Source organism: Pygocentrus nattereri, chromosome 13, assembly GCF_015220715.1.
Source record: "Pygocentrus nattereri isolate fPygNat1 chromosome 13, fPygNat1.pri, whole genome shotgun sequence".
Taxonomy (NCBI): domain Eukaryota; kingdom Metazoa; phylum Chordata; class Actinopteri; order Characiformes; family Serrasalmidae; genus Pygocentrus; species Pygocentrus nattereri.
This window is the reverse complement of record NC_051223.1, coordinates 10725577-10740549: the sequence shown is the minus strand read 5'-3', so window position 1 is coordinate 10740549 and position 14973 is coordinate 10725577. Positions and strand designations below refer to the sequence as shown.

The window sequence follows — 14973 nt, the reverse complement described above, 5'->3', positions numbered from 1 at the left end:
TTTATTAGCAAAAAACGCAACCAGCAAGAGTAAAGTCGACTAATAGCAATCAATACTATGACTCAAAAAGACATGAGACTGTTTTTGGCTAATACTAGATGCATTTATTTTAAAAAGATACCCAGAAAAATATATTACAAATAGTAATCAAGGATGTGGGCGTCCCTCTCCTGTCACTAGCTGTGGTATCATAACTTCTCAATGACCATACATCATCATATGTCCAAAGTACATGCTAAACACTGATTGTCCGTGCTGTCCGTGACAGATTTACTTATCCTGACTGTGCTTTAAAAAAGATAGCTTGCAATCTAAAAAAGAAAGGATCTCTGTATGGGAACCTGTCGTGTTGACATGCTTTGATTAGTGGTTCTGGGAAAGACGGCGAAAGGTACGCTGCTGCTCTTCTTGCAGGGAAGCCTAAACAGGTCATGGTGTGCTAAAGAACCATGGACCCCCATCAAGATCCCTCCAGGAACCCTTCTTTTTAAGAGTGTGGCCAGTGGAGGGCCTTCGCTATGTGATGATGCAACCTCCCTTCTCCTTAAAGGGGTTCTTGTCTTCAGGAACTCCCTTGATCAGGGGGTCTTCTGCAGACTGAGCCTCAGCATAGGCGATGAGCTCAGGAGCAGTTGCAGAAACCTGAAAAGAAGCATTTAAAGACGAAAGAGATCATGATTGAATAGCACATAGTAGTAATTGACCACTAGTAAAGATTTACAGTACAGTCAAAAGTCACAGGACACCGTTTCATTTCAGAAACGAAAGGGAAAATGACCCCAGCAAGTAATGGGTGAGGGGGCCTATCTTTAGGCTGTCCAGATTGGATATTGGATCAAGGGCAAGTTTTTCCAATGGGAAGGTGGTCATGTAGCCAATCAAAGAAGACCGGAATTGTCTCAGAAATTGAGCCGCAATCAGATTTGCAATATCTCTTGTGGTTCAAAAGTTATCAACACAGAAAGTTGCAACAACAACCGGGAACGTTGCTTGTGACACACAGCTATTTGACGTGTTCAGTGTGCTGTCCCTGGTGCTGAACACAGAGCTGAAGGCACAGGATCCAATCGTTATGAATCTGCATGATGATCTCTGGAGAAATGCTGTCACAAGCCTCCATGATGCGGTGCTGAAGGTGGTGTTTGTTGCGGATTTTCTCAGCATTCACGATTTGTTTCAGATGACCCCAGAGATAAAAGTCGATAAACCCCAGAGATAAAAGTCAATAAACCCTAGAGATAAAAGTCGATAATAAAAAATAAAACAAAATAAAATGATGTCCCGTGACATTTGACTCACCCTGTACAAACTAAACACCAAAATGTTCTCTACTTTAACATTAGATTTCCATCTTTGAAATTGTGATGCATTCTGGGTGTTAACTTTTTTGTAGCTTCACTCTAAATATTAATTTTATAAAAATCTCATTCTGTATGTTACTTTTATTACAGTTTCACTCTGGATATTAATTTTATCCCAACTTCTCTCTGGATATTAATTTGATTAAAAATCTTATTACAAAAGGTAATTTTATCAGAATTTCTCTCTGGATATTAATTTTATTAAAAATACCATTCTGGAAGTTAATTGTATTACAACTTCACTCTGGATATTAATTGTATAAAAAATCTTATTATGAAAGTTAATAGCTTCATACTAATTAATTTATTATCATTTTGTACAAACAGATTTTTTACATAAGTGAAAACTTTGATTCTGAGCTTCTGATCAGTAGTTTGAGGTTGAGAGATTTATTCTTCCACACTGTGTTTAGACAGACGGAGGGTGAGATACTCACTGCAGTTCTGGATGTGCTGACCTCTTTCTTCAACTGATCCAGCTCCATCTTCAGGATATCTTTATCTGACATGTCCCGAGCCATCTCGGCTGTCAACAGAAACCAGTATAGACTCAACAAAGAATCCCAGCAAAGTATTAGTTCAGCACTTAACCTGTACAGCCTGCATCTCCTTAAGGTCGCTCTCTATTATGTCCTCATGCATAAAGATTGCTTGCATGTGAAATCATTTGAATCATGTTACTGATAAAGAATGCTCACTGATTACTGGAACCTGTTTTAGAGGTCCTGCTTTACCAGCTATAGCTTGCCTTATGATTTAATTTTTCATTCCGGAGCAAAGACACAACTGTGGTTCGTCAGACGTAATAAAGAATTCCAGCAACAGAGAAATAGTTTCGTTAGGAGCATTTTGGTGTGAAATGCTTTGTTTTAGAGAAATGTCAGAACTGTTCACAGTGGTGTTGATAGGAACCAGACGTCCCCCTCTAAAAGCTCCCTCACAGAAAGTTCCTACATAAAATGATAATGAATTCACTGCCTGATGACTGAGATGCTGTTTTATGATAGTTTAGAGAACTTAAACTCCATTCATGGTGGAGGGATACATGCAGGGCGCTGTGCGGCAAAATAGTCCCCAAAGAAAACTTATTATTCCAGATTTTCCACTATTTTCCATTATCAATATTCCATATAAACTCAGAAGACTCGTGTAGGTTCTTTGGTGGTTCTGGATGGTAAATAAAATGTCTATATCTGTGTTGTAGTCATGGCGACTCCTGGTTCCTATCACTACCACTGTAAAGACATGTTTCTCCATAGTAAACCATTTCACATTAAACAATACAAACAGGGCTAAAGTCATATCATTATTCGCATGAGGAATTTACATATCGAGAAGTTATGCTGTACATTTTTACACTATTTTACAGATTTTGTTGATATTGTACTACAGAAACGTTTGCAAGTTGGAGCAAGTCTTGGTTTTTCCTTTGAGAAGAATTTACGGCTGAAGAAAATCCATATAATCCAGAAGATTATCAAGCACCACATGCTGATATCTAAACAGAAACCTCTCAGTTTGACTGGGTTCTTTGGGCTGCTGTTGCTGTATTGGTAGGATACATTCATCCACACAATATGTGGATTTAATCATCTCTAGGTTCTTTTATGAAATGTACCAGATTTACTGTTTCAAATATTTACAAAAGCAATTCAACATTTCAGTGTTCTTTGTCGTGCTCTCATGTTCTCAGCAAAGCCAATATTTCACCCCCATTAGTCTACACACTGTATTAAATTGCCATAAAGAGTTCTCTGAGCGACACTATTAAAGAACCAGTTTTGGTTCCCTAAAGAACAATGTTTAATAAAGAAATTTGTGAGTGTGAAAAACCTTTTAAAAGTGTGAAGAACTCTTAAAAAAAAGGTCCTATAGACGTTCTTCAGATTAATGAAGAATGTGTTATACATGGTGCTATATAGAACCTTTTTTGATAATGTTTTTGCATCACGGCAGAAAGAATTCTTCTATTGTTCTGATGTCAAGGTTATTACAACAGAAGATCCCTTTAAGGTGCTAAATAGAACCATATACATCAGATGCTCCATTACCCTGAAGAACCATTTCACCAGGCAAGGAAACATTTAAGGATTAAATGGTTCTATATAGAACTCCTGGTGTAAAGGGAACCACTTCCTTTCTTAAAGAACCCTTAAATAACCATTTTAAAAAGTGTTAAAAAGGTTCTTCACTCCTGCACACCCCATTTACAAAAACGGTTCTTAAAAGTATCACCCATTGAAATGTTCCTTAGGGAACCAAAAGTGGTTCTGTTATGACATCATGTGGAGAACTCTTTTTGGTACCTTTATTTTTAAAAGTATACTTATCTATCTGGTCTGTATCTCCTACCTGTTGAGCGGGACTCCCGTTAGTCAGAGAGATGTTCTGGTGTCTCCTAGGAGATCATCAGCAGTTCCTCCTCCTTTTTCCAGCAGACTGAGCTTCTCTCTCTCATTCAACTCCTCTTCAGGCTTTTTCGGTTGATCCCAGAGGGGATTGGCTTCTGATGTCATCAATCCCACTTGATCTCATTAGGACGTTCAGAGGAAGTAGGATCGCTCCGAGGGGCGACCTCTAAAGCTCATTTGAATGATGCAAAAGGAAGGACAGAAAAGAGGAGCGACTGAGAAGGTCAAAGTGGTGACCAGAAGTGTCATTTGAAAACAACAATAGTGGCCCAAAGAACTGGGCCTTTCATCTCTGATGGAAAATGTTCTAGAGGCCCTTTAAGAAAGAAGAAAACTTCATATTTCCATTATTGTCATTTTTCAGTTTTTGACATAATTTGAAAATACCTGTTGTTCTTTACACTGTGTGCATATTTCATGATGAATGGCCCAAAAGAAACAACAAAAAATGACTTGTATATACATCTGGTTCCATTGACTTACATTAAATTAAAGTATATTGTTCTTTCTACTGTAAAGTTACCATTTTGGAGATATGAGGTTTTGTGATATTTTAAATGTATTAATGAATTTAGAAAAAGAACAGCTTTATCCCTCTGGTGTCTGAGGCCATTTCCTTGGTTTATTCATCTCTTCCTAAACTTTCCTCTAAAGGTTCTTCATAGAACACAATCCTCATATGTTTCATGATTCTTCATCACTACTTTCCAAACCTACTCTCTAAACTCTCTGATGTCGTTTCACACCAGTATCTGATGTGGACTGAATGAAGAATGAAAGGTTTCCAGCGTGATGGTCAGCCCTTAGTGATTTCCTGAGTGTCCATCGGTCAGTTTCACACAGAATGTAGACGGACACATGGATCCAATAGCTCCACATGGTGAGAGGCAGATGACGTGTATCTCAGCCCCTATTCATAGGCTCATACCTCCGGATGTGAGTCTCGTATGATCTTGCGATAAGATGGTATAGAAAGGGCGGCTCTAAAGATTGAGGAAGGGTTACAACTGGATTTCTGAGCTGGATCATCACAAAGACACAGACATAGATATAGATATAGAGAATTTGACACACAGCCTAGTTCATGGATCCCAGAGGGTTAATGTGATGCACCTTCAGCAAACGTTCTGATCAAATCTGGTGCTGAGCCCACAGCAGTAGTAGGAGATCAAATCTAAACTTTTTTCACATCGAAATGAATGGGGTGAAAAAGTGGCACGCCCATCTATTGTACTTCTCTTCAACTGAAAACCTCTGTTTCGCATATACTCTCTCAGGGCAGGCCCTTGAGCACGGATTTGTTGTTCTGACCCACACTTATCTGTTTGTCATTTTTTTCTCATCCCTCTTTTCTCCCATAGACTTCTATTCATATTTGCACCCACACAAACTCTGTTATTTCTTTGGCCAACAGCCATGAAACTACTTATCCTCACTCAGGACAGGTTTTCAAACTTTTTCCATATATTTCCGTATGTAAAATAGCAAAAAATAATTTAGCAAGTGCTTCCAAACTTTTGGACAGTTCAGCATGAAACACAAGGTCAGCTCAAAATTATACAGTACTAACCTCTCCTTAATCCTTAAAATTAAACAGACTGTTAAGTAAATGAGTTTTGATTGGCTGTGTCTCGTGCAGAAACACTCCTTATAATTTCACCATGAGTGGGTGGAGCTAACCTGCTGAATAAGTGAATGTATGTAAAGGAGCTGGCTTTTGTGACATCATAAAAACAGTGAGTTTAAAAGGTGCTTACATATACAATTAATTCAGTTTTCTCTGATATGGGCCTTTTACGTTCGGGTTGGGTTGTACTCCTCCCCTCAGTTGGTTCATCGCTGATGACTAAACAAAAATGACATAACACAAATGATTCTTTTTAATGTAGCATTTATAAGAAGAGAAAATAACTCCTGACATTGCAGTCCAGGTGTCTCTGCGCAGATGATCTTTGACCTTTCATTGAACTTACTTTTTGTCTTATTTTCTGTCACTTTCTTTATAAAGATGATTCTAGAAATTCTGACGGGACTGATGGATGAATCTGAGCTGTATCTTAGGGGCTGAGCTGGCTAAGCTGCTCGTGGCTCAGGGCTCACCTATAAGCCGGTTTCTTGGGATCTAGGTTAGGCTCGTTTGTGCAGGATTAGTGACGGAGAAGTGGCAACTCTGATCTGTGAGATGACGGACCACCCACCTGAACTAACTAACACCACTCCACCAGAACTAACTAGGAACATCTAGAATTCAAATCTAGAATTCAAATCAATATTTTTCTTTACAGTGGTGGTGATAAGAACCAGGGGGCGCCGTGACTACAACACATGTTGATGATGGAAAATAGTGGAAAATCTGGAATAATAAGTTTTCTTGAGGACTATTTTGCTGCACAGTGCCCTGCATGTATCCCTCCACCATGAATGGAGTTAAAGTTCTCAAAACTATCATAAAACAGCATCTCAGTCAGTGAATTCATAACCATTTCATGTAGGGACTTTCTGTGAGGGAACTTTTAGAGGGAGACGTCTGGTTCCTATCACCACCACTGTGAACAGTTCTGACTCTGTAAGTTTATCTAGAGCAGAGTGTTTCACACCAAACCACTCTGAACCACTCTGTTCACATCTCAACCAATTAATTATGTGGAACTTTTAAATCATTCTAGGTATAATATTGCCATTTTTTATGTGTATGAATGTCTCTGCTCGCTCTGCAACTTCTCTCACTCTAAAAATTGAGATCTGTGGTCGAGCATATTGATTATGGAATTCTCCACCTGATGCTATTAGGAACATTCTTATCTAAGAACTTTAAAAATGTACTGAAAACTCTTCTTTTTAGATGGATATTTGATATTTGTATGTGTATGCGTGTGTATATGCACATATATATGTATGTATGTATATACACTCTTAAAAATTATGGTTCTTCAGTGGTTCTTTAGTAAAGACATTGGTTCAGTATATAAGCCTGAACACTCAGGGAACCATTTAGGACCTTTTTGAAAATGGTTCTTTTGTTGTAGCAAGTCTGAAGTCATAAAAATTTCAGATACCTTTTTGGCTCCATATGGAACTGTAAGCAACACATTCTGCATCAATCTGAGAGGCATGAAAGGAACGATTTAAGCTTGACATGTTTCTTTGAGTATTCATGTCTTTCTTTCTCACTCTCACTCTCTCTCACTCTCGCTCTGTGTGTGTGTGTGTGTGTGCGTGTATTCCTTGTTTTCCTGCTCATTGTGACAGTAGGTTCCCGTAAATGGGACAAACTGGTTTGATCTTCCACAAATAGCTCAAATGAGGTCAATTCAGGCTCCAAGCCCACAAACTCTAAACCACACATAATTGAGTTAATGACGAGCACCACTGAACAGCAGAGGGGATTATGGGTTAAAGCCCCGTCATCAGTAACAGTCAGTCTGCCAGAGTCAGCCTCGCCGTGCTTGTTATACACGCAACACGACAGCATCAATACCTGAACCGTCTGCATAACCTTGAAAATCAGAGTAATCAGAGTGAATGAAGAGAGTTTCAACATAAACATTATTTGAGTGCCCTTCATTAGGTCACTGTTTTCCTTTCTGTCTTAGACTACATTATTACCTTATAGACCTAAAGAAGGCTCAATTCAGATAGCATTTCCTACATTACTTCAATTTCACGTGTACAGTGTTTTTTTATTACAGATCAAATCAAATCAAATCAAATTTATTTGTATAGCGCTTTTTACAACGGGTGTTGTCACAAAGCAGCTTTAGAGAATTTCGGAAAAGACAAAGTTTCAACAGGACTGTAAGAATGTACAGAAACCCCCTGGTGGGCAAGCCAGGGGCAACAGTGGCAAGGAAAACCTCCCTCAGAACTGAGGAAGAAACCTTGGGAGGAACCAGGCTCACCAGGGGGGACCCATGCTCCTCTGGTCAAACTACCTACAAGTGATTATATTCCTAATATTAATAGCAGTAATATTGGTATTAGGAATAACTAGGAGTCTATGAGAACATCAGCGTAGGGTGGGCAGCTCGTTCAAGGCAGGTGGTGGCAGTTGGGGCGTGGGCAGCTGGTCTGAAGTGGGTAGCAGGAGGGCTCAGCAGTCGGTCGTCCTTCAGTGTCCAGTCGGACATATAGGTGATTGTATACTCAGAAAGAAAGCAGGTAAATGGAATTAGTTTTATTCTATCCGTTTGTACATAAACAGGGAATGTAAACATTCACAGAGTGTGGCTAATGACTCCGGCAGATCTGACTATGACAGCTTAACTAAAAGGAGAGAACCAGAAGGACACACAGACACGGCAGCACTCTGAAACAGTTCGGCATCCCTCCGCTCCACCATCCACAAACTTGAGTGACCGCGTGCGAGCAGCGGGACGACAGCACCAGCGTCTCAGTTTACTATAATTCCCTGTGTCCATGGACCCCTGGATCTGCTGCCTTTATCTAAGGGGGAACATTAGCTAACAAAAGATAAACTGAACAAGTGTGTTTTCAGCCTAATCTTAAAGATTGAGACTGTGTCTGAGTCCTGATCAATTTCTGGAAGATCATTCCAGAGTTTGGGGGCTTTATAAGAAAAAGCTCTTCCCCCAGATGAAACCTTCTGAATTCTGGGGACTATTAATAAGCCAGCACCCTGTGATCTGAGTAGTCGTGATGGCTCATAATGAGAAATAAGGTCTTGCAGGGACTCAGGAGCGAGCCCATGTAGGGCTTTATAAGTCAATAAAAGGATTTTATAATCAATACGGAATTTAATAGGTAGCCAATGAAGTGATGATAGCACTGGACTAATATGCTCAAATTTTCTAGTTTTAGTGAGGACCCTGGCTACGGCGTTTTGGACTGGTTGGAGTTTGTTTAAGTTCCTGCTCGTGCATCCTGACAGTAGCGCATTACAGTAGTCTGGCCTGGAAGTAATAAAGGCATGCAGTGTTTCCGCATCACGCAGGGATAGGGCATTTCTTATCTTTGCAATGTTGTGAAGATGTAGAAAAGCTGTCCTAGTGTTGCTGTCTATGTGTTGATCGAATGATAAATCTGAATCTATTAAAACGCCAAGATTTTTTACAGACATTATCATAAAAGCAGCTTTCCAGGAAATCAGGCCTAATGACCATCACTGAACAAAGCATTAAGAAATCTCCCTAAATGAGCCATGAAGAAGTGTGTGTGTGTGTGTGTGTGTGTGTGTGTGTGTGTGTGTGTGTGTGTTTGTGTGTGTGTGTGTGTGTGTGTTTCAGCTGTTTGAGTAGAACAGTTATGACTCTTCTTTCTCTAAAAGTCTCTCTGCAAGTTTATCCACAAGACTCGAAAAGAAGAAAAGAATAAATAAATGCATCTGTTTCTTTAATTCTTTCTCATGTACATACCATTATAAAAAATATAAAAAGGTAGGAGCTTATATACTTACATATTTACATATGCACAAACATTGCAATCTGCAGCCTCGCCGCTAGATGCCGCTAAATCACAGCGCTCCTTAAACCCGCTCTGCGCTCTTCACCCGGAGGGGAAGGCAGAATTTTCCGCCCTCAGTAAAGATGGCTGCTCCCAGCAGGCGGGAGGTTCTGCGGCTGTTGTCCCAGCTCGGAGCCTTCATCCTGACCCGGTTCGGCTTCTGGAACTGCTTCAGCATGCTCATGCTCTTCGCCGAGCGGGCCGACGTGAAGAGGTGAGCTGTACCGGCGGAACGGAACGCGCCCCGAACTGAGCCAGACGGGTTTTCTTATCGATCCTGCAGGTCTGGATCGGAGCCCCGAGCTGTCTGAGAGATATATCTACTGCTTTTATCCTTTTCTATCACTGGCAAGCGCGTCAAAACTTTAAAAGTAGCGTATTGTTCCTCTTTGGGAGGCAGCGGCTGCGTCTCAAATCGACCCTGTAAACTAACGCTAGGTTCGGGGTTTCGCCGTTTTCTAGGTCCCAGTGTAGTTAAAGGGGAACTTCATCCATCTTTCAAAAAGTCTGCATAATGAAATGGTTGTGGTGTAAACAACGTTCACTCAGAATCGTTCAGAGCGGTTTAGTGTGAAACGCTCTGTTCTAGTGAAACTTACCGAGTCAGAACTGTTCACAATGGTGGTGATAGGAACCAGACGTCCCCCTCTAAAAGCTCCCTCACAGAAAGATCCTACATGAAATGGTTATGAATTCAATGCCTGATGACTGAGACACTGTTTTCTGATAGTTTAGAGAACTTAAACTGCATTCATGGTGGAGGGAGACATGCAGGGCGCTGTGCAGCAAAATAGTCCCCAAGAAAACGCGTCTTAAGATTTATGACTATTTTACCATATTCAACATTCCGTATAAAACTTAGAAGAACACGTGTAGGGTTACTGGTGGTTTTGAACAGTCTTGTGCACGGATACATAAACACTGTGTCCACTCACTGTCCACTCTATTAGACACTTCTACCTTGTTGGTCCACCTTGTAGATGTAAAGTCAGAGACGATAGCTCAGCTGCTGCACAGTTTGTGTTGGTCATCCTCTAATCCTTCATCGGTGGTCACAGGACGCTACTCACAGGACGCTGTCGGCTGGACATTTTTGGTTGGTGGACCATTCTCAGTCCAGCAGCGACACTGAGGTGTTTAAAAACTCCAGCAGCACTGCTGGGTCTGATCCACTCAGACCAGCACAACACACACTAACACACCTCCACGTCAGTGTTGCTGCAGTGCTGAGAATGACCCACCACCCATATAGTACCTGCTCTGTGAGGGTCCATGGGGGTCCTGACCACTGAAGAACAGGATAACAAAGTATCAGAGAAACAGATGGACTACAGTCTGTAACTGTAGAGCTACAGGTCTGCAGGTCTGTCCTGAGGAGTTTTATATATAGTGCAGTTAAACTGCTACTGCAGCTGTCTGTGGTTCAGAGGGGCTCATTTTCTGCTCCTTTAATTATTTCTCATTGTGGTTTAGTGCTTTTAGTAGCAGCTGCTCAGTTTGCTTAGATGTTTTTGAAAGGGACAGTCCAGTGTTTACATTTGTCTTCAGAATTCCATAAACAACAAATGAGATTTTGTATTTCAAACTTGTTTTTTTTATTGTTTTTTTTATTAAGGTGCCCATAGATATTGCACAAAGAAATGCATAAAAATATATAAAACTCATAAGTGCAGCTGCATATAAAAAAAAATGTTAAAGCATGAAAGTCTGCTGCTGTTAAGAAGGTTATAAAGCAAATTCACAGCAGCTATAATAAAAAGAAAAGACTAATGCAAAGCAACTGAGAGGATGCTAAAGCACCTCTTGTGTTTATTTTAGGAAGCCGGACATTCAGGTACCGTATTTGTACATTGATATGGGAGCTGCGGTGCTGTGTGCTAGCTTCATGTCGTTTGGAGTGAAGAGGAGATGGTTTGCTCTCTTTGCAGCTGTCCAGCTGGCTTTCAGCACATATATGTCCTACGTTGGCGGACACGTCCATTACGGAGACTGGTTAAAGGTAAGAAGAGCAGCCTGTGTGGTGGGATTTTGAAACTGGGGCAAAAAATTTTGATAATAGCAGGTGAATGTTAATTTTATACTCTGGTACTTTTATTTAATCACTGCTTTACTGATGGGGGGAGGGGGGGCAGTCGTGGACTGGAGGTTAGGGAACCAGCCCTGTGACCGGAAGGTCGTTGGTTTGATCCCCTGAGCCAACAGTACGTGACCGAAGAGGCCTTGAGCAAGACACCTGACCCCCAACCGCTTCCCAGATTATGGTTCAGTTATGTTCCCTGACTAAAGGGACTGAGATGGAGCCCTGAGGGTCCCACCCCAGAGACGGGTTAGATCCTTCATTTCTGAGAGTGAACTATAAGTGAGGGCACCCCAAATGGAAGTTATTTAAAGGTAAATTTGTTTTTGATTTAAGTGGACAATCTGCCTGGAGGGTCATTTGCATGAGCTCAACTGTGGGTTCTTATCAGCTCAGCCACACCTGACACCTCTCTGTGTCCCTTAGGTCAGAATGTACTCCAGAGCCATGGCCGTCATTGGAGGATTCCTGGTGTTGGCCAGTGGGGCGGGAGAGGTGTACCGGCAGAAACCTCGCACACGCTCACTGCAGTCCACAGGACAGGTCTTCTTAGGAATCTACTTAATCTGTTTGGTAAGGTCTCTACTGAAACACCAGTTTCTTTCAAATTGCGTTTAGAGTGACCCTGTTCTCGTTGTTTTGAATTCTGTTGATATTTATAGATATCATTTTTTAACAGTATAAAAGCTTCAATTGCTGTTGTTATTATTATTATTATTATTATTGTGGTATTAGAAGTTAATGGCAGTACAGCAGAGTAAATCTTGTAGTAGGTTCAGTAGCTGGTGGTGTAGGCATAAAAACCAACAGTGGGGGGCATTGGGTCATAAGCCCCGCAAGACAAAAGTTGCAATCCTAGAATAAAGCTAAGCCATGTTAGTGAAACTGCATAGAATAGTTGGAAAATAGCTGTGAAATTTTAAAGTCATTTAATGTTTGGAAAACAATAGAGGTTTTAAGCTTGCAGTGTTGCCACGGCAACCATGTTGGTCTTCCACAGAAAATGACAAACTTTATTTTCAATTGAGAAGAAAAAAATAATTTTTTTTTAAATGAATTTGCATCCATACTTGTCAAAGGTGTTTGGTTACTTCAGCTGATTTCTTTGTTTTTGATTCGAAGCAATCACATTATTTACTTTATCTCTTGGTTTTTCTGAAATGTTATAAACACTTTATTAGTACATTACAGAAACACATCAAAGATTGATGAAAGTGTGCTTTGAATCCCTCTGTTTGTTGTCAGAGTTTTGATTTTGATGCAGCTCTGTTTTTCTGGTGGCTGTAGTTGATCCCTAATACTGTGGAAACCAGAGCAGGGTTTTCTGTTTTTTGCTCCTCACTGACATATCAGAGAAGCTCCGCTCCGTTTCCGCTCCATGTGATCCATTCTGATGGTACTTATTTTATGTTTTGAATCCATGGACAAGACGCTACATGCTTTATTTCATTAATTGTATAATTTATGGCACTTAATAAAATAATTCTTAATAATTAAACATTCTGTGCTTCACGGCAACGTAAATGTTGTTTTATTTTCACATCAACAACATAAAAATAAATTTTTGTCGACTAGTCATTGCTGCCCCTCTTGGCTGATGCACTGCATTTACGGTATTTAAGGAACTGATGCTGTTGGTGAACAGTCCAAACTAAGGAAATCAAGCTGCCCACCAGTGCTGAACTTGAGCTGATGTGTGCCGAGTTTAGTGTGAGGACCTTTATCCATGTTCAACGCAAGGTGCCGTCACTGTGTAACTATGACTATATAACAAGCTCGGTGAAAGAACACTAAGCATCTGGCAACTGAAACTGTTAATGAAGTGGAATTATTGATAATAATACTAAAGTAATAATAGAAGAAGATTGAGATGATATCAACTCATATGTCCATCTTCCACATGTGCACAAATTAATCGAATTCTAGATTAATAACACTTCAAAGGGACTCTTTATTTTGAAGAAAATCTGAGCTGTATGCTACAGTTTCTAACTAGGTTAAAAGCACAGAGAGATGCCAGACTGACTGTGCCATCCTCTGCCAGGTCTACTCCCTCCAGCACAGCCAGGAGGACCGGCTGGCCTACCTGGACCACATTCCCGGCGGGGAGGTCACCGTGCAGCTGCTGGTGGTGGTCTTTGGGGTCCTGGCTCTGTCGTTCCTGTCCGGCTACTATGTGCAGTTAGCCTCTCAGATTCTGGCCATCATCCTGCCACTGGTGATCCTCTTCATAGATGGAAACGTCGGGCACTGGCACCGCACCCGCCGCGTGGAGTTCTGGAACCAAATGAAACTGATCGGGCAGAACGTGGCCATCTTCGGGACGGTGCTCATCCTAGCCACGGACGGCTAAAAACCCAGACAGAAGACGCTTACTAAGTCAAGCTGGTAGATGAAGCTGAACTGGAGGTGATGGAGCTCATGAAAAATCAGATGTGCACAGTTTTCCCTCTTACACCAAACACCATCAGGCAGCCAAGACATATTTGGACGGCGTTAATCTGGAGCCTAAACGTTTCGTTACTGAACTGCTCCCTCAGTACAGCCTTAATTAGACTACACTGTACTTAACATCACTGAAACATTCCTCTCTTCCGTGAGATGATTTCTCTTTACTGGGCTGACATTAGGCACTTAGGCTGGTTAGTTAAAATACATACACCGCATCATCTGGAGCAGAAAATGAGATGGAATTTGGGGGCTTTCATTTAGTTTTGTGTAAATTCTTCTGAATTGTTTAACACAAGTAAATGTTTTATTTTCACATCTACAGCATAAAATAAAAAAGTGCATATATACACTCACTGGCCACTTTATTGCTAGTAAAAGATTGGACCCCCTTTTGCCTTCAGAACTACCTTAATATTTCATGGCATACTTTTAACAACGTGTTGGAAACATTCCTCCAAGATTTTGGTTGGTTATTTGAGTTACTGTTGCCTTTCAACTCAAACCAGTCTGCCCATTCTCCTCTGACCTCTCACATCAACAAGACATTTTCTTCAACACAACTGCCGCTCACTGGATATTTTCTTTTTCGGACTGTTCTCTGTAAACCCTAGAGATGGTTGTGTGTGAAAATCCCAGTAGATCAGCAGTTTCTGAAATACTGAGACAAGCCCGTCTGGCACCAACAACCATGCCACGTTCAAAGTCACTTAAATCACCTTTCTTCACAATTCAGTCACCATTCTGATGCTCAGTTTGCACTGCAGCAAGTTGTCTTGACCACCTCTACATGCCTAAATGCATTAAGTTGCGGCCATGTGATTGGCTGATTAGCTATTTGTGTTAACAAGCCATTGAACAGGTGTACCTAATGAAGTGGCTGCTGAGTGTATATACATCAATAATCAGTTTTAACTGTAGTAGTCCAGTTGTCAGCTAGTCATTGCTGCCCCTCTTAGCCGATGGACTGCGTTTAAGTTATGAGGGAAAACTGTAAATCAGATTTTTTTACTGAACCATTTCTTTAAAGCTGCACTATGTAAGTTTTTTTTTAAGTTAAAACCCAAAAAAGTAGCTTTGCTGAATGAGGAAAATAAAAACAGGCTAAATATGGTGAGTGAGGCTCTGTAAAGCCTGAAGTAAGTCAGAGGTGTCATGTTGGGAGTTTTTCACACCATGTCGCACCTCCAGATCCGGCTCGATGTTTCAGCCTCAA

At 40.8% G+C, this 14973-nt stretch overlaps 2 protein-coding genes across 2 annotated transcripts; one reads left to right on the top strand and one right to left on the bottom strand.

Moving 5' to 3' along the window:
* Window positions 1-81: 81 nt before the first annotated feature.
* gngt2b (guanine nucleotide binding protein (G protein), gamma transducing activity polypeptide 2b) lies at window positions 82-3821 on the bottom strand. Its single transcript, XM_017695017.1, has 3 exons — window positions 3714-3821; window positions 1799-1887; window positions 82-642 (listed from the first exon to the last, which is right to left on the bottom strand). The coding sequence occupies exons 2-3, from the start codon at window positions 1880-1882 to the stop codon at window positions 517-519; spliced, it is 210 nt and encodes a 69-aa protein (XP_017550506.1). The 5' UTR covers window positions 1883-1887; window positions 3714-3821; the 3' UTR covers window positions 82-516.
* A 5455-nt stretch (window positions 3822-9276) lies between these two features.
* On the top strand, window positions 9277-14107 carry tmem101 (transmembrane protein 101). Its single transcript, XM_017695018.2, has 4 exons — window positions 9277-9446; window positions 11051-11231; window positions 11736-11882; window positions 13354-14107. Exons 1-4 carry the CDS (start codon window positions 9316-9318, stop codon window positions 13660-13662), a joined length of 768 nt encoding a protein of 255 aa, XP_017550507.1. The 5' UTR covers window positions 9277-9315; the 3' UTR covers window positions 13663-14107.
* Window positions 14108-14973: the final 866 nt, after the last annotated feature.